We start from the raw sequence: 22,628 nt of genomic DNA, 5'->3' as shown, positions 1-22,628 counted from the left end.
AATACTATTCTTATGTTCCCTTGCACAGGCTAATACCTGTCATTTGTTGCCAACCTTTGGAAGGCACGTGCAGATGGGAGGGTGTTGATAGCTTTGCAGAGGTTTGTTTTAGTTAAGGCAGATTTGTAACAATCCATCATCACTACTCCTATCCCTGTGATGTATGAATTAGGGAAATGAAAAAAAGAAAACCCACAACAAAAAGTGAACCCAAATCCTCAATAACTGATTCCAACTCCTCTTTCCCTCAGAGAAGAGGAAATTATCATTTAAGTTTATTCTATATATAACTCCTTTGCGGTTTAAAGAGCATGGCCCCTTTAAATCTTTTACCTAAGGGGAGAGGGGGCGCAGTGGGAATAAGGAGGGAAACTCCAGGGTGTGTGGCTCTGGAGCTCCAGAGAAAAGAAGGGCTGCAGCAAGCAGGCCCTCGCAAAGTGAAGCAGCAGAGAACCTGCCTGAAGCCTGGGAAGGACAGGGTGGCCGATCGGAGACACCCCAGGATAGGAGCCAGGAGGAGCACTGTGCCAGGGAGGAATTGCCCAAGAAGGACAGGCCGGCGCTGGACCCAGTATCACTGCTTCCCAGAGCTGCATGGAGCTGTGAGTACTGGGGCTTGTGACGCTGCACTGGGATTAAGGAGGGAGGCTGCTGGCTAGTTAAGTGGGGAGGTGGTCTGTGTAGCTTTGCAGAGAGTGGCAGAACGGGACACCGGAGGGGTTTGTTGGGAAAAGTTCACTGGTGCCGAAGACGACCAAAAGCATCCAAGACTCACCAACGGACTGGAACTTTGCTCATGTCTGTCCTTTCAGACTGTGCTACCACTGGGCCTGTGGGGCCTTGGTTTGGGTGCAACCCTGTTTTACGGCTCCCCCTATATTTCCCCTTGTTGTTTTTCTCCTCTCATCCCTCTTCAATAAATATTTCCCTTTCTTATATCCATTGTACTTTTCCTGTGGGTGTGGGTGTTCACTCTGGGGGTTTGGAACAGGTACCCCTGGGGTGAAAGGGATTTTTCCTGCTGCATTCCTGCACGCACCTTCTCTTGGCCAGAGCTGCCTGCAGAGCAGACTCCATCTTGGCCATGAGGGCGCTAAAGTTACATATACATAGCAATAAAACCTTGTAATAGTGTTCTACAAACAGTATACATCTAATTATTTTCCACTTTCAAGACACCACTGGACAGTGAGAATGTTTGATAAAAATCCAGAATGTTCCATAAAGATCAGAAGCCACTTCAGATCTACCAGCTAGCTTTGCTTAACCTCACTGCTAAGTAATTTTTTATTTCCATTCATTGTATAAATAGCTGCACTGTAAAGAAAATCTCTGGTCATCTAAAGGCATTTCCCATATGGGTCAGGGAAGGCTTGTTAGAACCTTAGCTAACCTTGGTGGGACCAAGAAGGGTGAATTGAAAGAGCTCAGGAAGAGAAAATTTGATGGGGAATGGAGAAGGGACGGGAGGGAGAAAAACAGATAAAGCATGGGGGGTTTGGGAGGAGCAGAGGAGGCGGAGCGGAGTGGGCTCCCTGGAGAGATATGGAACTAGCACAGGGGCAACCTTAGGTGGAGGTACAAGGTGAGATGGGGGCACTGACTCATTTTATGTTTCTAGACCCCACTGATGCCTATGTTCTGCCAAGACCAAGGAAAGTCATTTGTAAGGAGATAACAGTGTTTTTACTTCTCAGCTAGCCCTTCTGCTTCGTCCCTTTTAGCCCCACCATAATGGACTTACGCTTCCACTCATCCAGTGGCAAATCCATATTGTCAAATGTGTCATCATATTTCTCTGCCTCCGTTTCCTCTTCAGGATCATGAATTGGTTCAAAATAAGGATGTGCTAAAGCTTCTCCTGCCGTTATTCTCTTCTCCGCATCTAACACCAGCATCTTCTCCAAAAGGTTTACAGCTGTTCAACACAAGCCAAACAGGACATTCAAATATTGCCACTGAATCCAACTTGGATTTTAAAGCTGTTGTGCCTTTGTTGTTTTTTAGAATTACAGATGGTTACAAAGATGAGTTATTTCATTTCATATATATCTGATGTTTTAAGAAGAAAATAAAGATACAAAGTGTTTTGCTGCTGTCAAGTCATATCATTATGATATTCAATACAAAAACCACTTCATTATGAACCAGTCCACATGTTCAGTACACTTTCAATCCACTAGTGCCGTCAGACTGCCACATGTATACCTATAGCACCGATTTTCTCAGCTATGCAAACACAGTGAAATCCATGGTAATCTTTACGTGTATTTCAGTGGGATTTGGATCAGGCCCTATGTGAGCTTACTGAAAAATTCAAAATGTACTGTGCTTACTCAGTATGTTATCTTCAGAACGACCAAATCAAAACCAATTTTCTCTGGAACCCTGAGATACTTCTCACTGAGGACTATTTTCATGACAAATTTCAGTTTTCAACCCCTATCAGTTATTCAGAATAGGGCTTTAAGAATCATTTTTTTAAAAAAGGAAAATTATATTATCTATATTTGATTTCTTGGTATTCACAAAGACCCTGATCCAGCAAAACATTTAAGCATTGGCTGGATCAGGGCCAACAGCATAAACTACTTTTGCTTAACTTTTTAAGTCCTGCTTATCCAAGGACTAGTCTTGGAAAATTTCAATCCTTAAGATGAAAGTTATGAGCAATGGAAAACAAGGGGTTAGAATCCAACCTTAATTACCATAACGCAACCTTATTTATAGCAGCAGCTGCTGGCCTGCTGTAGCACACCACAAATTGTAGAAACCCAAACATATTTTCTTACCTAAAGGATTTGCATACTTCAAAATGGCTGCAAAGTCTTTTTTCTGCACTTTTGGGAGGCTTTTGATATAATTTTTTGCCTTAAAATAAACATGAACATTGGTTAGAACAGTTCTTCCTTTTTATCTGATAAGATTTAGCAATATGCTTGCTAGGTAAATATTCATGAGTTTTGTGAGAGCATGCTATGCATATGGACATCATTAATGGGGTTCTATTTTAAGATCATTCTGGGGCCTTGTTGTCTTTATATACTGATTGAATGACACATTGTTTGCAACTGTTAAGAAAAAGGAGAGAAACAATACCTAAGATTGAGCTTTCGTACTGTTTATTATAGCCTGTATATTATTTAGTTTGGGAAATATATGCATCATTCAACAGAGTTATAATTATTTTTTCCCCACTGTGGGTTGATACAAGTTTCTAGAAAAGTAGATCTTTCTTTTTAAGATATATTCAATGCATATTTAAAATTTACAGGTATTTTAAGGAATGTTAAGGTGCATTTAACAGGGTTAAACTCTCTAGAGAAGTGTGCACCTGGGACCAGGGAAGGCAAAGTTAAAAACAGAAGAACAAATGTCAGTCTTCTAAATACATTATATGTATCGTCAGTGTGCTCTCAATAAAGGTAGCAGCCAATCATCTAGAGCTGTTGATGTGCCACATATGTAAGAAACTTTAAGTACGTAGGTATACGTATTTCCAAGTGACCATTAATTTTTAAACGCTTTAGTTTTGGATGACCACCTTCAGAGAGAACTCAATTTTCATACATGCTGAGCACCTGCAGCTCTCAGTGACCTCAGCTGAAACTGTAGATGCTCAAGTCTTCTAAAAAAAAAAAAAAGGCTCCGGGATCTCAGGTTGGGTAGCTGTAATTAATAAACACTTCTGAAAATGTCGGCCATTACCTTATTGCAACGTACTTGATTCAAACCTATTTGATGATTGTGTTTGACTAAATGAACTAAACCAATAAGGTTTCAAAAAAATTCTTGAATATTTTTATGATGAGATTCAGAGAACAGCTTTCCATTAAGTTTTCTTGCATGTGAAACGAGAACAAGCAGAATATTAGCAGAATACCAAGCAATATACTCACATCTTGACTCTGTAGTTTCTGAACAAAATCTTGAGTTGGGGTGCCTGTTATCTTCATTATTTCTGTGAGCTGGTCCAGATCTGAATACCAGACGTCAGGAATCAAATTTTTGTACAGTGACAAAATTAAAAGCCCTACAAAAATTATGCAATTTCCTTGCCAATTGAGATCATAGCGGAACACACAACATAAAGGTGAAATGAGAAACTTTACATTTGTGCAGCTCAAGGTTCTGTTTTTCTTTTGCTAAAGTTGAAGACACTGAAACACCTAAAGTCAAGTATATTCCAACTTTATGGACCAGATAACGTCCTCCCCCTTCGGTAGTTTATACTTGTGAAATTTGCAATGGATCATGTGATTGGAGCTATGGTTTAGCCACCTATGGGGTATAAGTAGTTTCCTTCTCCAACAGCAGTTGCCCAATTACTCAGGCTAACAAGCCTAGTCCTCCCAGCCAGAGCCCCATTAGCCCAGGTGTTTTGGAGTAAAACCCTGTAGGCCTTCATGGCCACCATAGCAGCCTGGAAAGCAAAGCTCGCCACCATACTTTGCCCTACAGGGCAATCCCCTACTTGCCCTGTTTCCACCATCCCACCATGCCATGGGGAGGAGAGGTTGGACTTCCGGGAGGTGTATACTCCAGAAATAAACCTGCAGCTAGCAAGTCCCTCAGTTGTCTCAGTTTACCTTGCTACTGGAAATGGTCTTGTTGGCTAAAAGTGTGTGCAAGTTAATGTGCAACTACTCGTTCACTTTAAACAAATTCTCATGCAGCCTTCAACAGTCTAACAAGTCCGGCGGTTATGGGAGAATGGGGAAAGTGACAGGTGATGGACATTGCTGGGACTCATAGTTGTGAACCTGCATGCAGGCAGGTCAAGACTTTGGTCACTCTGTGTTGACCTGAGGTGATGCTGTAGTCCAGCAGCATTTTGATCGACTTGTCTGCTCTATTCAGGGACAGCACAGGGGACCTCAATACAAGGAGGGGGGCTCAAAAAGGTACTCTAATAATTGCTTATCTTGAACAGCCCTGACCAGCTTATCACAGCTGGAGGGTGGCCCATCATGTGTCGAAATTCAAATAAGCCTTGAAAAGTTCATTTTCGTCTCAGTGTTGTGACATGGAATGTCCGTACATTCCTTCACTGTCCAAACCAAACTGATCATCCTGTCAGGCAGACTGCTCTGGTTGCTCTACAGCCTGGAAGATACGTATTGACATTGCAGCACTGAGCAAGATGCAACTTGCTGATGAGGGTCGGTTGATTGAGGAGAATGCTGGGTATACTTTCTCCTGGAAGGGATGCCCACAAAATAAGCCATACAATGCAGGAATAAGCTTTGCAATCAAAAAGAATCTTGTCTCTCATTTGGAGAGCATACCCATAGATAAAAGATTGCCCAAAGAGGCAGATGTAATGCTTCACTGATTAGTGCTTATGCACCAACAATGACTAACTCTGATGAGGGTAAGGAGGAATTTTATTTCAAACTAAATTACCTGATCCGATTGGCTCCCTCTGAAGAAAAGTTGATTGTTTTAGGCAACTTTAATGCTTGTGTTGGCCTTGATGACTCTATGTGGCATGGTGTACTTGGCAAACATGGCATCAACAAGATGAACAGCAATGGCCTACTTCTGCTAAGGACAGATGCTGAGCACCATCGAAATATTAAAAACAGTATCTTCTGACTCCCCAACAAATATAAAACAACCTGGATGCACCTTTGCTCAAGTCATTGGCATTTGATTGACTAGGTGTTGGTCTGACAATGGGACCTACAAGATGTGCGCATAACTTGGGTATTACACAGAGCTAATTGTTGTACTGACCACTATCTTGTTCCATCAAAGCTTTCCCTCACTATTTGGCCAAAAATGTGTAAAAAACCATCAGTCAAGCTTGTAAATATTGCTTGGCTGAATGATCTGTCAATTGGCAAACAATTTTCAACACAGCTAACTACTCTTTTAGAAACTCTTCCAATGATCAGTGATGACGTAACTGCCGAATGGGTATCCTTGCATGACACAATTGATAACACTGTCGTGAATTGTGTTGGGCATACGAAATGCCATCATGCAGACTGGTTTGATGAAAATGATCATAAAATATTGAATCTCCTTGATGTTAGGTGACAAGTCCATGCTGTGCTCTTAGCTGAAATAGACCAGATATAGGGCAGCCTGCAGTACACTCCAATCCAAATTCTGCCAAATGCAAAATATGTGGTTTGACCATAAAGCAGAGGAATCACACACCCTTACTAATAAACATGACTCCAAAGGTTTCTATGAGGCAGTCAAAGCTGTGTATGGCTAACCGATCTGTCTTGACACCACTACCAAGTGCTGATGGTGAATCTCTCATCACAGATCGAACTGCCATCCACTAATGGTGGCATGAACATTTCAGTGGACTACTTATTTGTTCATCTACTGTTTCTGATGAGTCACTAAATAATGTCATTCCAGCTTAGGTTTTCAAACACAGAGGAAATCTTCTCATCAGCAAGCTCTTTGAATTTTTCTTACATGTCTGGCTTCAAGAAATTATACCACAACAACTGGAAGATGCCAACATTGTCACTATTTATAAGTGTAAAGGCTCAAACAGTGACTGTGATAACTACTGAGGTATCTCTTTGCTCTCTGTGGCCAGCAAGATTCTTGCACGGACCCTCTTGAACCACTCCTGACCCAAATCATCGACAACATGCTAGCTGAATCACAATGCAGCTTTCATGCTCAGTGGAGCACTGCTGACATGATCTTCATCATGAGACTACTACAGGAAAAATGTCACAATCAGCACCAAACTTTATACATCTTACTGCTTTGCTGCAACAGCTTGTAACTTTGGCCTCACCATCAGCTGAACGAAAATCGAGATTATATACTTGCCAGCTCCTCAACAACTTTACCAAGACCCATCAATAAGGTTGTAAAGTTTTATGCTGCAAACTGTCAAACAGTTTACATATCTTGGCAGCATATTGAACAACGGAGCTATAGTCAATCATGAAGTGGATGTGCGAATTAAGAAAGCCAGCACTACATATGATCGCCTCTATCACCAAATCTGAAAGCAACATGGAATCTGTCTGCAGACAAAAATCAAAGTCTATAATGCTGTTGTCCTCATGACATTGCTCTATGCGTGCGAAACATGGACCCGTTATTGACGACACATTAAAAACCTTGCCAATTGCCATTTGCATCACCTATGATGATTGCTGCACATGAAATGGCAGGACTGGGTTTCCAACATGGAAGTCCTGGTGCAAGCTGGTTCAGTTGGCATCAAGGCTCATGTGATCCACACCCAATTGAGATGGCCATTTGAATTACATGGCCAGCCTGAGACCCATCTATCAAAACAAATCTTTTTGTTTTTTTTCTTTTTTCAGATAATTCTGAATTATGTTTTGGCAATTGTAAGCATTGAGGGCAGATGAAACTCTTCAAAGACACTGAAAAAAAACTGTGCAAAATGAACATTTCTTACTCGTCTTTTGAGCAACTGGCGATTGAGCATATTGTCTGGTGCCACATCGTAACGGTGGGTGGCCACGACTTTGAGAAGAATCATGGGAGCAGCTGGAAACACAGTGCCAGGCATAGAAACAATGTGCAGCTCAATCAACACAATTAAGCAAATGGTTCTGTGGCCAGCGTGGTAAATGTTGTTCTTCCTGAACTGGTCTATAGAGTCACACAAAGACCCATTAGTACAAACTATGATTGTTGACATCATCCTCGAAACTGAGGTAACCAGCTAATTATCATCATAGGTAGCTTCCTGACTACAGCTGGTTGAAATTTTTTGAAAATTTGAAATTCTGACAAATATTCCATGAAATGTTTTTGTAGCATTTTTAAAGTCTTTTCCCCCCTTGCTCCATTCCAAACCCTGAGATTTCCTGAGACAACCTGGGTGGGATAAGGTGAGTAGTCCCTGATCTTATGTCTCCTAAGGAAGTATAGCTTAGTCAGTACCGGCATTATCTTTTCCAGGGATTCCAGCAGATTTCCAGGGGCTGATGCCATAGAAAGCAGCTCTTGTCAGGCGTTGCACCTCTTTGCCTATTGTTATTGCAGAGCTCCAAATACATGAAGATCACACATTCAAATGCCTGTAGAGTCAGAGGGAGATGATGGATGAAGCTAAAAAGCTTTTACAAATGATGTTAAAAAAATTATTTGGTATCAAATTTGCAACAGAATTTATTTATGGAACTAAAACAAAAGAACTAAAAATTATATTTCTTGCTTTGCTGAAAAGGACTGGAACAAGATTGTGTTCTCCTTGCAACAGCTAACATAGGTTCACAGATTTTAAGGTCAGAGGGGACCATTATGATTAACTAGTCTGACTTCCTGCATAACATCGACTGTAGAACTTCACCCAATACATTCTGCAATATTCATCTCCTAAGATTATTAAAATACTGGTTTTCCCACTCCTGAATTTCTGGTGCAGCTTGAAATTGTGACTCACTTGTTTCCTTGTGCATGCATAAACATTACATAAGTATCCTCAAGGCCAGCACAGCTTCAGAAATAATACTGGGTTAGTTAACTGCTGCCCTTAGGCCAGCAGGAAAAGATATTTTTGTATTTTGTTGTTAACAAAGGACACATACTTGAATCTAATTAATTTAAAAAATTGTGGTAAAAATAGTTTCAGGTACTGCAGCAGCCCTAGTCCCATTGTCTCATTTTTGTGGTTTTGCAATCCCCATTCTTCTATTTTGAAGTGTTTTTCTCACATAATAAGGGAAGAATAGGACACAAACAAGCAAAACAGAAACATACTAAAGCCCCAAAATCTTATGCTTGACTTTAAGCATGTGTGGTAACTGCTGGCAGAACCAGGGCCTTAATGAATACATATTCAAGGGAAAGAGTGAAACTGGTTATACACAAGCCCCCTCAAATAAACAAAACAAACAGAAAAAATTAGACAATTTCCCCCTCTAATTCCTGGTGAGCGATATTAATTTTCAGAGTTACTTGTAACAATAGTACATCAAAAATGTCTAGACTGAAGTGGGATTTTTAATTTTTTTTAAGTTGATTTAAGTTTTAAGTTCTCAGCAATGAATGATACAACTCTATTTCAAATATGGAGAACCTTCCTTACCAGATCCTAACAATTCTGGATAAAATCTTGAGAAGTGTGTGCACCCAACTCGAGGTACATATCTAAACTGTGCTCTGTATGTACCTGTAAGGTTGAGTGTTCACACAGCACCAGGTTTGTGTGTGCACACTCCTGAACTGGGGTGCCTGCTATTGAAGATTTTGCCTTTTTTGTGCATAGAACCTTCCACCTGAGGATCTGAGAGTGCTTTGTAACATTAATGATTCAATGCTCATATTTCTCTAGTGAAGTAGCTCAGTAATATTAGTTCTAATTTACAGATGGGTAAACTAAGGCACAAACATCCAGTAATTTGCCCAAGGTTTAAAGGCAGGTGAAAGTTGGTGAGGGAGAGAATTAACTGACCATTGTTTTAAATCTATATCCATTATGAAACCAACTTACTGTGACACACAAATACCGACACACTTTTCATATCTTACTGCCAGGAATTCATCATGAAAGGATACGATCATTTCCTTTGAACAGTGGCCTCCCTGTTATCATTTCTGCCATAATACAGCCCACTGACCAGATGTCAACTGAAATAAAAAAAATCAGTAACATTAAATTGCCGAATTATATTTCTGAATCCCCTCACAAATGTATGGTTAAAATACAGTTTCAGTTTATTATACTTTTTAAAAGAAGCATATTAATATAGTTGATCCTTTATACAGAAAATAAATGTCTACCAAAAGCAAGTTGCAATAAGGTAACTGGTGTTCGTGACCAGGATACAGGGAGAGGGTAGCTTGTCAATATTAAGCTGATGCATATAGGAAGTAATTCTTCCAGTCATTTAGGAAGGGACTACAGCTACCTTCATGCTTCTTTAGTACCCCTTCTTTGCTGAATGGTTTGCCCTTCCAGTTGGAGTTAGGGTACAGTCTGCAACATCCTGCAGGATTACAGCATATAGAAAGAGTAGAGCTTGCTACCATCTACGTCCAAACCTAGATTGACCTTTTTCTCTGTCTACACTGGAGTTTAATTTCTGAAGACTGACAATAACAAAGGATTACCCAAATTTTTTAACTGCAGGGAACTTGCTCTTAATTACTTTACTGTTTTACATTTTCACTAGGGCTGTCAAGCGATTAAAAAAATTAATCACGATTAATCACGCTGATAAACAATAATAGAATACCGTTTATTTAAATATTTTTGGATGTTTTCTACATTTTCAAATATATTGATTTCAATTACAACACAGAATACAAAGTGTACAGTGCTCACTTTATATTTATTTTTTATTACAAATATTTGCACTGTGAAAAACAAAAGAAATAGTATTTTTCAATTCACCTAATACAAGTACTGTAGAGCAATCTCTTTATCATGAAAATTGAACTTACAAATGTAGAATTATGTACAAAAAATCCTGCATTCAAAAATAAAACAATGTAAAACTTTAGAGCCTACAAGTCCAATCAGTCCTACTTCTTGTTCAGCCAATCACCCAGACAAACAAGTTTGTTTACCTTTGTAGAAGATAATGCTGCCTGCTTCTTGTTTCCAATGTCACCTGAAAGTGAGAACAGGCATTCACATAATACCGTTGTAGCCGACATCACAAGATATTTACATGCCAGATGCGCTAAAGATTCATATGTCCCTTGATGCTTCAACCACCATTCCAGAGGACATGCATCCATGCTGATGAGGAGTTCTGCTCGATAACGAGCCAAAGCAGTGTGGACCGACGCATGTTCATTTTCATCATCCGAGTCAGATGCCACCAGAAGAAGATTGACTTTCTTTTTGGTGGTATTTCCACATCAGAACATTGCTCTTTTAAGACTTCTGAAAGCATGCTCCATACCTCATCCCGGTCAGATTTTGGAAGGCACTTCAGATTCTTAAATCTTGGGTCGAATGCTATAGCTATTTTTAGAAATTTCACATTGGTATCTTGATTACATTTTGTCAAAGTTGCAGTGAAAGTGTTCTTAAAACTAACAATACGTGCTGGGTCATCATCAGAGCCTGCTATAACATGAAATATATGGCCGAATGTGGGTAAAACAGAGCAGGAGACATACAATTCTCCCCTAAGGAGTTCAGTCACAAATTTAATTAATGCATTATTTTTTTAACAAGCGTCATCAGCATGGAAGCACATCCTCTGGAACGATGGCCGAAGCATGAAGAGGCACATGAATCTTTAGCACATCTGGCACATAAATATCTTGTGATGCCAGCTACAAGAGTACCATGCAAACGCTGTTCTCACTTTCAGATGACATTGTAATTAAGAAGTGGGCAGCATTATCTCCCATAAATGTAAACAAACTTGTTTCTCTTCACGATTGGCTGAACAGGAAGTAGGACTGAGTGGACTTGTAGGCTCTAAAGTTTTACATTGTTTTGTTTTTGAGTGCAGTTATGTAACAAAACACCCTACATTTGTAAGTTGCACTTTCATGACAAAGAGATTGCACTATAGTACTTGTATGAGGTGAATTGAAAAATACTATTTCTTTTATCATTTTTAGAGTGCAAATATTTGTAATAAAAATAATATCAAGTGAGCACTGTACACTTTGTATTCTGTGTTGTAATTGAAATCAATATATTTGAAAATATAGAAAAACATCCAAAAATATTTAATAAATTTCAATTGGTATTCTATTGTTTAACAGTGCGATTAATTGTGATGACTTTTTTAATCGTGATTAATTTTTGAGTTAATCATGTGAGTTAACTGGGATTAATCGACACCCCTAATTTTCACATATTCTCACCACCATTTTTCATTTCCCCCTGAGGAACAAAGATATGGTTATATATTACTTAATTCAGTGCATATGTGGGAGCTACTAAGACTGTTCAGAGAGAGGATGTTGATCCTAGCACCCACACATACACATTACCTGTTTGAGTATAATGCATCCAATTAAGTATGACCTCCGGGGCTCTGTACCATCTAGTAACCACATAGCCTGTCATTTCACTGTCTGTATGCCTTGCCAGCCCAAAATCCAGAATCTATATTAGAAGAATAACATGAATGCAGAGACATTCCAACTGGAGACAATAGGAAAAAGTGAACATTTCACATTGACGTTTTATTGCTGCATCGTAAAATTTAGACAGAAATAGTATACAAGTTATGTTTCAGAATGCTTCTCTCCCATTTATGATACTTTAACAAAAATGGAGATGCTGAACTTTGTAACCATACTGAAGGAAACAGTAAATTCTTTAATTAATTTTATTAAAATATTGGTCAAATATTTCATTCTACTAACAAAACACCCTGTCCGAGGAATCGCTATCAAATCTTTCCAGGGTTATAAGGAAGCTATCCATCTTAGGTACTTATGTGGCCCCATTCTTGTTGCAGCTGAGTGCCACACAATCTTTAATGTATTCATCCTAATAGCACCCTTATAAGGTAGGGAAGTACTATTATCTCCATTTTACAGATAGAGAACAGAGGCAGAGAGAAACTTGTCCAAGGTCACAGATGAAGTCTGAGGCAAGCCAGGGCAGGGAATTGAACCTAAGTCTCCTGAGACTCAGGCTACTGCTTTAACCAACCTTCCTCTCTCTTCCTCTTCTGAAGGGCCTTTTAAGGAGTTCAAGGCCCACAGGTGATCCATTCAGAATTACAAAGTTATATATGATTAAACTTACTTATTCATTAAACTATTATTGCAGTCTCTTGGATATTTATCTATACAGCTAGCCATTTCCAGTGGCAGCCACTTGAAAATACAAGTATAAGCCTGGATCAGCTTCTACAAAATGGTCCAAATTAGAGGATTAGCAGTAGAGACCAGCTAAAGCAGGAGGCCAACGGTGAAAATTAATTCTTGAAATAACAGGCTCATACTCAGCAGTGAGAAATTCCTAACCAGAAAATTGAGTCTCTTGGATGAGGTGAATTAACAGATTTATGACAAAAAATGTACCCACCTACTGGCTTGTTGAAAAATAGAACTGAATGGACCATCTATGGCAGGGAAGATTAAAAAAAAATAATAATACATGCTTGAATATGTAGATCTACTAAATAAATAACTGCAAAAATTTCCATGCTTACCAGACTGCATGAATACCTTATGGGCAGAGATTTATAGTACAAACACTCATTGACACTGCCAAAGGACATAGTATTTGTAACATGCTGACTATAATTCAACCATTTAAAATACTTCACTATTCAATTAAAATAGTATCATCACTCTCCTGGCACTAATGAAAAAGGAAAGTTATATGATGTTGTTATTCATGGATGCAGGATATAAAATGTAAATATTATGGCTTTATTCTCACTGCATCACTTTAACATAATTTCCATGTCATATCAGGGTCAGAAGGGACCTCCAGAGGTCATCTAGTGCAACCCCCTGCTCAAAGCAGGACCAATCTCCAATTTTTGCCCCAGATCCCAAAATGGCCCCTTTGAGGATTGAATTCGCAACCCTGGGTTTAGCAGGCCAATGCACAAACCACTGAGCTATCCCTCCCCCTTATCAGCTGAGGTGTCAACTGCATTTAAAACAGAAATGGGATGCAAAGTGGAACAAGAGATTTGCTATGTTTACCAATAATTTCCACCTTGCTCAATGGCACTTAATCCCTATTTTATATTACATCACTGATAAACTTTGTCATTTAAATACTGGACACAAGGCAAATAAATATTTTCAGAAACAGGATAGCAAGATATACTTTTAAATGAAGCATCCAGACATCCTATATGTGTTCTCCACTAGGTCTTCAGAAGACATCAAAGAAATGCAACACTTTGATGCTTTTCTACGGTCTGTATCATTTACATAAAATTTATTATTATTTTATACAGTTTTTTTGATTTGCCAGACTAAGATCTGTGGTTTCACTGAGAGCTAGAAACAGTTGCAATATATTGCAAATCCTGGTTTATTTATTTAGTATAGGTAGCTAACAATTACAATAATAGTTAGAACATATGTTATGCATAGGGTTGGGCAAAATTTTTCACTTTTTTTTGAGGGGTAGGCAAAAAATGCAGATACAGCAACACAGAAATATTTCACAAATTTGTGTTAGTTTTGCCAAATTGTTCTGGTAAGGAAAAAAAGCTTAACCCCCTTCCCACTCACACCCCCCCCCCAAAAATTTGTTTTGACATTTTTAAGTGGAATGTTTCATTTTTTCACTTTGAAACAATCTTTTGTTTCAGAATTTTTGATAATTTTATTAAAATGTTTTAAAAAATTAAAATGGTCAAAATCTAAAAAAAAAGCATTTTGCTTAACCTGAAACACCCCCTCCTACTTTTAAATTCACTGAAAAATTTAAAAAATTGGTTTTGGTTCAAACCAAAATGGAATTAAAAAAAATGTTTTGGAATTGTCAGCAAACAAAAAAATCCGTTATTTACCCAGCTGTAGTCATGCAGCCATTTTAGAATTTTCATTTTGTTTTTACAAAGTAAACGTTTATTCATTCTTATGAACAGATTTCTAATTATAAATGTTAAGATCATCACACTTAAGGCTGCACTACAATTTCCACATCAAGTCACTGTTTTCATACATTCTTGACCTAAACATTTAACCTTTTGGGCTGGAATTTACCATGCTGGAAAGTGATTTTTTGAACAAATTTGGGCAAAATCCCTTTAGCCACTTTAAAATTAAGAATAGGGTGGTGGAAAACACATTTTTCCCCACTGCAAAAATAAAATAAATAAATAAAACTCCAGCTTTCCACCTTAATAACAAAACACAATTGAACTTTGACACTTCAAAGATAGCCTATAAACAGGGCTTAATGTCCAGTATGCATTTTCTTAAAAGTGTAGGTAAAAAAAATTAGTTTGATGACTGAAAATGCATGACCGAGCATGTGATTTAGAAAGTTATGCTAAGGTCTTAGCTGTGGATTTAAAGATCGATGTGGTGCACAGTTAAGAGAACAGCTATATTCCGTAGGCCCATTAGCTGTGGAGAAAGAGGCTTTCAAAGTGTGCTCATAAAAGCAGTGGAGTTTATTAGTCACTGTTAGTGAACAGTGAACTTGTGCACCTTGCAAGCTCTGCAAAATGTTTCACTCCCAGGGAAGGTGACAGAGGTTGTTAGTTTTTCAACCTGCAGTGGTGATGAGATTACAGCCTGACTGGAACCACATTTCCCCAATTCTGTACAGAGGCATTATAACTCCACTGAAGTCAATGGAGTTACACTGGTATAAATGAGACAAGAATCAGGCCCTTCGCCTGCATTTCTTACACAGACTAGTCTACCTTTTATAGATTGCTGCCTGTTGTTTACTGGTAATAGGTATCTTTTCACAATTGATGCCTGTTAATTACCAGCCTTGCATATTTCTTTTCCTGTTTTTATACAATAAACTTCAGAAATTACTGCAACATTAGGGTCTGCAAAGTTAAGTACTTGAAAGTCAGGAAATGCCTTTATGTGATCTCAATTTATCTTATTGTGTATCTAAGGTTATAGTATCCCTTTAACAAGGGGAATCTGTAAGTGGCTGGATCCACCAAGTTAAATCTGCTTTATTAGCAGACTTAAGGCTCTAGAGAATTGGAGTGAGTCTATATTACAATGAGAGCTGGATAGGAAATGGTTTTCCCATCCTGCACACATTTTCAGTATTTAAAAATCTTTTCCATTTCACATTGGGAGAAAACTGTGACCTTTTGAATGTTTTGTTTTGTAACAAAATGACAACCACCCACCCACGAATAGCCAGTATCCCTGTGGTTAGGGCATTCACCTGGGATGTGGGAAACCTAGGTTCAAGCTCCTACTCTAAATCTCTCCTAGAGTTTCTTTGCCCTAATCACTGGGCTATTTGCTATTTTAGGATGGGTCTCTCTGTCTCTCTCTCGCTTTGAGCAGAAATTCTGTCCTGGACGTAAAAAACCTGCCCAATACAAGTTTTGTCTAACCTGACCCTTTCACATGAAAAGTTTTGATTTTGCTGAATCCGCATTTTCCAACCAAAAATGTTTTGTCAACAGATCCCCAACCAACTCTAATTACAGTGACTTGGTGCAGGTACTGAGCATTGAAGTTGTGCACTAAAACTTAAGTTTTCAGTGTTGCAAACTCTTCCAATTTTATCGTGAATCTCGGGCTGCTGGATGTTTTTCTTAAGTCCCAGTCCTGGAATCATGCAACTAGGGGAGAATTTTAACTTTTTATTTATTTATTAATTTTTTTTAGAAGGACAGGGAGAAAAGATAGAACACATGACCCATGTGTAACCAATAGGCTCAAAAACCGAGAGAGACAGAGAGAAAACAAATAAAACTCCAAAACCCCAAATTTATTACTGTTTAAAATTAAAATTTTAAGCCAATTTCATCCTTTTTTGAAGCCTGACTTATGATTTTTGAATGCTTGGTGTTAACAATACTGCTTTTGTATTTCCTGATATTTGAATGATTGACTCTACACAGTTTTTGAGTTTAATTGTTGAATCACTTACTAGCCTTTTATGAGGGTGATGTTTATAACTTTCAGGGGGTAGCCGTGTTAGTCTGTATCCACACAAACAATAAGGAGTCTGGTGGCACCTTAAAGACTAACAGATTTATTTGGGCATAAGCTTGGCAATCCTTCCAGTAAGATAGCTCACACAGAAACAAGTTCCACAAAATAAATAAGACTTTCCAAACCTTGGGGAGAGAATACCTTTTAATTCATTAGAAAGACAAGGTAGGTGAGGTAATATCTTTTATTTGACCAACTTTCGCTTGTGAGAGAGACAAGCTTTTGAGCTTTACAGAGCTCTTCTTCAGGTCTGGGAAAGGTACTAAGAGTGTCACAGCTAAATACTAAATAAAAACAGATAGTTTAGCATAAGTAGTTAACACATATTCTAAGGGACCATTCCAGGTGAAGTGGCAGCTCGGAGCAGTCTGAATCTACTGACCTCATATAAGGGATATAACCAGAAGTACTGTCAGAGTACTGTCATGGATGGTTATAAACTGTTCAGGAAGGACAGGCAGGGCAGAAAAGGTGGGGGAGTAGCACTGTATGTAAGGGAGCAGTATGACTGCTCAGAGCTCCGGTACTAAACTGCAGAAAAACCTGAGTGTCTCTGGATTAAGTTTAGAAGTGTGTGCAACAAGAGTGATGTAGTGGTGGGAGTCTGCTATAGACCACCGGACCAGGGGGATGAGGTAGATGAGGCTTTCTTCCGGCAGCTCATGGAAGCTACTAGATCGCATGCCCTGATTCTCATGGGTGACTTTAATTTTCCTGATATCTGCTGGGAGAGCAATACAGCGGTGCATAGACAATCCAGGAAGTTTTTGGAAAGCGTAGGGGACAATTTCCTGGCGCAAGTGCTAGAGGAGCCAACTAGGGGGGGCGCTTTTCTTGACCTGCTGCTCACAAACCGGGTAGAATTAGTGGGGGAAGCAAAAGTGGATGGGAATCTGGGAGGCAGTGACCATGAGTTGGTTGACGCAGGGAAGAAAGGTAAGCAGCAGGATACGGACCCTGGACTTCAGAAAAGCAGACTTCGACTCCCTCAGGGAATGGATGGCCAGGATCCCCTGGGGGACTAACTTGAAGGGGAAAGGAGTCCAGGAGAGCTGGCTGTATTTCAAGGAATCCCTGTTGAGGTTACAGGGACAAACCATCCCAATGAGTCGAAAGAATAGTAAATATGGCAGGCGACCAGCTTGGCTTAATGGTGAAATCCTAGCGGATCTTAAACATAAAAAAGAAGCTTACAAGAAGTGGAAGGTTGGACATATGACCAGGGAAGAGTATAAAAATATTGCTCGGGCATGTAGGAATGATATCAGGAGGGCCAAATCGCACCTGGAGCTGCAGCTAGCCAGAGATGTTAAGAGTAACAAGAAGGGTTTCTTCAGGTATGTTGGCAACAAGAAGAAAGCCAAGGAAAGTGTGGGCCCCTTACTGAATGAGGGAGGCAACCTAGTGACAGAGGATGTGGAAAAAGCTAATGTACTCAATGCTTTTTTTGCCTCTGTTTTCACTAACAAGGTCAGCTCCCAGACTGCTGCGCTGGGCAACACAAAATGGGGAAGAGATGGCCAGCCCTCTGTGGAGATAGAGGTGGTTAGGTACTATTTAGAAAAGCTGGACGTGCACAAGTTCATGGGGCCGGACGAGTTGCATCCGAGAGTGCTGAAGGAATTGGCGGCTGTGATTGCAGAGCCATTGGCCATTATCTTTGAAAACTCGTGGCGAACCGGGGAAGTCCTGGATGACTGGAAAAAGGCTAATGTAGTGCCAATCTTTAAAAAAGGGAAGAAGGAGGATCCTGGGAACTACAGGCCAGTCAGCCTCACCTCAGTCCCTGGAAAAATCATGGAGCAGGTCCTCAAAGAATCAATCCTGAAGCACTTACATGAGAGGAAAGTGATCAGGAACAGCCAGCATGGATTCACCAAGGGAAGGTCATGCCTGACTAATCTAATCACCTTTTATGATGAGATTACTGGTTCTGTGGATGAAGGGAAAGCAGTGGATGTATTGTTTCTTGACTTTAGCAAAGCTTTTGACACGGTCTCCCACAGTATTCTTGTCAGCAAGTTAAGGAAGTATGGGCTGGATGAATGCACTATAAGGTGGGTAGAAAGCTGGCTAGATTGTCGGGCTCAACGGGTAGTGATCAATGGCTCCATGTCTAGTTGGCAGCCGGTATCAAGTGGAGTGCCCCAAGGGTCGGTCCTGGGGTCGGTTTTGTTCAATATCTTCATAAATGATCTGGAGGATGGTGTGGATTGCACTCTCAGCAAATTTGCAGATGATACTAAACTGGGAGGAGTGGTAGATACAGAAGGACCTAGACAAATTGGAGGATTTGGCCAAAAGAAATCTGATGAGGTTCAATAAGGATAAGTGCAGGGTCCTGCACTTAGGACGGAAGAACCCAATGCACAGCTACAGACTAGGGACCGAATGGCTAGGCAGCAGTTCTGCGGAAAAGGACCTAGGGGTGACAGTGGACGAGAAGCTGGATATGAGTCAGCAGTGTGCCCTTGTTGCCAAGAAGGCCAATGGCATTTTGGGATGTATAAGTAGGGGCATAGCGAGCAGATCGAGGGACGTGATCGTTCCCCTCTATTCGACATTGGTGAGGCCTCATCTGGAGTACTGTGTCCAGTTTTGGGCCTCACACTACAAGAAGGATGTGGATAAATTGGAGAGAGTCCAGCGAAGGGCAACAAAAATTATTAGGGGTCTGGAACACATGAGTTATGAGGAGAGGCTGAGGGAGCTGGGATTGTTTAGCCTGCAGAAGAGAAGAATGAGGGGGGATTTGATAGCTGCTTTCAACTACCTGAAAGGGGGCTCCAAAGAGGATGGCTCTAGACTGTTCTCAATGGTAGCAGATGACAGAACGAGGAGTAATGGTCTCAAGTTGCAGTGGGGGAGGTTTAGATTGGATATTAGGAAAAACTTTTTTACTAAGAGGGTGGTGAAACACTGGAATGCGTGACCTAGGGAGGTGGTAGAATCTCCTTCCTTAGAGGTTTTTAAGGTCAGGCTTGACAAAGCCCTGGCTGGGATGATTTAACTGGGAATTGGTCCTGCTTCGAGCAGGGGGTTGGACTAGATGACCTTCTGGGGTCCCTTCCAACCCTGATATTCTATGATTCTATGATTCTAAGTCTTATAATAAGCTGATGGAGACATGTATAAATCACATTTAATAAAGATTTCTTATCTGCTTTCCATAAAACTCTTCACTACAATTAAGCATATACATATTGTGGGGTCTGGGCTAGTTGGCATAATTATTTCTGGAGAATAAATATTATGCTCTAACACACTGATGGATTGGAAGATTCCCAAGACAGAGAAGAAGCAGAGTGATAAAATCCGATTCAGTATTTCAGTTTAATGATCTAGAGGGAAGCTTGCAGATGGCAACGCCTACTTGCACAACAGTTCAGCAGGAATCTGCTTAGGGCAGACTCATATGCAGGGACAATGGAACATAAGAAACAGCTCACACCTCTTTCCATGTAAAAATGTCTTAGAAGCAGAAGCGCTGACTTCCTAATTTCCCTGGGGGTGCCTGACTCCTCCTCTTGGAGGTCAATCATCCAATCAGCTGCTTGCAATCACTCAGAGTTGTGTAGATACACCCAATGAGATGATTAGGCTTTTGAAGGTCAGTTTCCCCCCTCAATAATATAGGTTCCATTATTTTAGTATGGATTGAAGCCAGACATATGGGACAACAGTATTCAGAACCACTCTTCTTTTGGAAGACTGGTACCACATTTGGTTCTTCCTCCTGCTAATGTCCTGGGACCACATTTGATCCTCCCTCACCTCAATTTCCTGGGATTTCCACATTTCTCCATGACTCTTCAAAAGTCATAGGGTAAAATCCTAGCCCAACTGAAGTCAATAGGAGTTCTGTCATTGACTTGGTTTCACTCATGTTCTCCTATGCAGTGTGTTTGTAACAAATTCAACTGCATACTTCAAGAAGTGTTTCCTACCTTCAATTCACAGTCTTCATTTACTGCTAAATTTCCAGGCTTTAGATCCTGTAAATATATCAAGTTTGAGATGGACTTTTACAACAAACAGAAAAATACACTTTTTAAATAAAAACACTTGCATTACATGAAAGATAGAGCAATTTCTTGCAATAGTCTCAAAAAACCTTATTGAATGTTATGACCTTACTTCTAAGCTGCCTTTTCATGCAAATTTTTGTATAGTCTAAAACCCAATTTTCCCTCAAAAAAAAAAAAAAAGAAAAAAAGAAATTTTTGATGGAAAATTTTCTACCAGTTCCAGTTAGTCATTAGCTGTTCTGAAACCCTCTCTGTGCAGACCATATCAATTAAAAAACATCCAACCAAAATGAATCAAGTCAAGAATGATGTGAGAACTATATCTATGGACATACGTGTGCACAAACATGATCTACAGAATCTGAATAAAAAAAACACAAGTACTTTTAATACTGTTTTCACTTACCCTGTGAATTATGCCTGATGAATGGATATACTGTGAAAACAAAAAGATCTGTTAATTGACACTTGCTGGACTCTAAATAAATTATTATTTCAGTTCTGTGAAAACGTGGCCTTATGTGGTGCTAAAAGTGATCTGAAATTAATAATACACCTTTTAGAAAACGAGTCAATCAAATGTGTTGTCATATAAAAAAACTGAAATATCATTAGATACCAAGTAGAAAAGTGAAAAGAGATCACAATGTCAGAGGCAGGTGATAGTCAGGTTTATGCACCTTTACATCAAATATTCAAAGAAAAAAAGTAAAAGTGTACTCATTTTATGATACAATTGCAACCCATTCACCCTACAGATTTCCTGCCAGAGAGATTAGAGAATGATTTTAGAGAAGGTCAGACTGGCCTCCTAAAACTAAATTTAAGGTTATAAAATTATTTTTGCTTTCTAAAGAGTCTCAAGTATAAAGCTGCTGCTTTTTTCAACCTATAATCATTATTCCTGTAGCGCTATTTGAACATTGATATTGAATCAAGTCACCATTTTTCCTCACTTTTAATTTCCTCACAAATCATTTTTGTGACCAGAAACTTTCTGGCATTGTTAGAAAAATAAAATCATCCTGAAATTGGGTTGTGAAATATATGGATTAAAATAAAACCGACTGTTTACTTACTGTAAATTCCTGAACTAGCTACAACAGAAATCTAAACTGCACAATCACAGATTAAGTTCAGATGCCTCTGATAAAGCCCAGATAGAGGAAAGCATGTGCTGTACGACTGCAGTCATCGGATTTAAGCACAGGTTTAACTTTAGGAAAGCAGATGCTCAGCTTTAAATAAGTGCTTTATTTCCTGAATAGATATCCTTTCCTGAATAAAGGCCTGAATGCAAACAAACCTGAAAGGAATCTTAAAACACATTTTACTTTCTTGGAATATTTTCATCATCTTTCCAGGGCTCTGTGTGAGGATGCTCAAGTTTTCAAAACACACATAACTCAACCTAATGGATGTCCAAGGACTAGAGTTTTGAAGAAACTGAAGTTTATACCATTCTGAGCAGCACTGGCTATGTTCTGATAGGGACACGCCAATGTGTACATTCCAGTTACTAGGACCTTCTGCAGTTCCGTAGACAGTTTGGTAAATAAGGGAGATAATATTGTTGTTACATTACTATTATGTCTAATAACTTTGGTTCCTCAAAGGGGCAACAAGAAAGATGCAAAAGCCAGACTGAGATGTATGTAATGTTTGCTTTTTTGGTATTAGTAGCATTTTGAATTAGACCAGTTTTGACAGTCCACTTGGAATAGTGTGCTATATGCTATTGTGCTATATGCTATTGTGCTATAGTGTGCTATATGCTATTGTGCAATATGTCATACCATGACGACAGACTCTTTAAGCTCACTATATTACCATTTGGGAGTTAAATGAAAATCTCTGTGTGTTTGGATTTGTAGTCTCAGTTTAAATGCTCAGGAGCATGGCGGTTTTACTCAAAAAGGGACTTTTCTTGATTTGTAAACCACTTCAACTTCTAAACAAAACAACCAGAAGGCAAACTACCACCTTCATCCTCACACTTTATAAGAAGAATGGTTCTGCCTAGTTCCATCTCTG

General features: G+C 39.4%; 1 protein-coding gene across 1 annotated transcript in view; it reads right to left on the bottom strand.

Annotated features, from left to right (window-relative positions):
• Nucleotides 1–22,628, bottom strand: part of MAPK12 (mitogen-activated protein kinase 12) — an 81,278-nt gene that overhangs the window by 4,575 nt on the left and 54,075 nt on the right. The window contains exons 5-11 of the mRNA XM_073328274.1: nucleotides 21,001–21,030; nucleotides 20,514–20,561; nucleotides 11,929–12,043; nucleotides 9,523–9,594; nucleotides 3,900–3,979; nucleotides 2,793–2,871; nucleotides 1,745–1,918 (exon numbers count right to left, since the gene is read on the bottom strand). Coding sequence (XP_073184375.1) covers nucleotides 1,745–1,918; nucleotides 2,793–2,871; nucleotides 3,900–3,979; nucleotides 9,523–9,594; nucleotides 11,929–12,043; nucleotides 20,514–20,561; nucleotides 21,001–21,030 — 598 coding nt within the window. The remainder of the gene's footprint in view (nucleotides 1–1,744; nucleotides 1,919–2,792; nucleotides 2,872–3,899; nucleotides 3,980–9,522; nucleotides 9,595–11,928; nucleotides 12,044–20,513; nucleotides 20,562–21,000; nucleotides 21,031–22,628) is intronic.

This window comes from Lepidochelys kempii, chromosome 1 (genome assembly GCF_965140265.1).
Source record: "Lepidochelys kempii isolate rLepKem1 chromosome 1, rLepKem1.hap2, whole genome shotgun sequence".
Lineage (NCBI taxonomy): Eukaryota > Metazoa > Chordata > Testudines > Cheloniidae > Lepidochelys > Lepidochelys kempii.
This window is presented reverse-complemented; position numbering and strand designations above follow the sequence as displayed.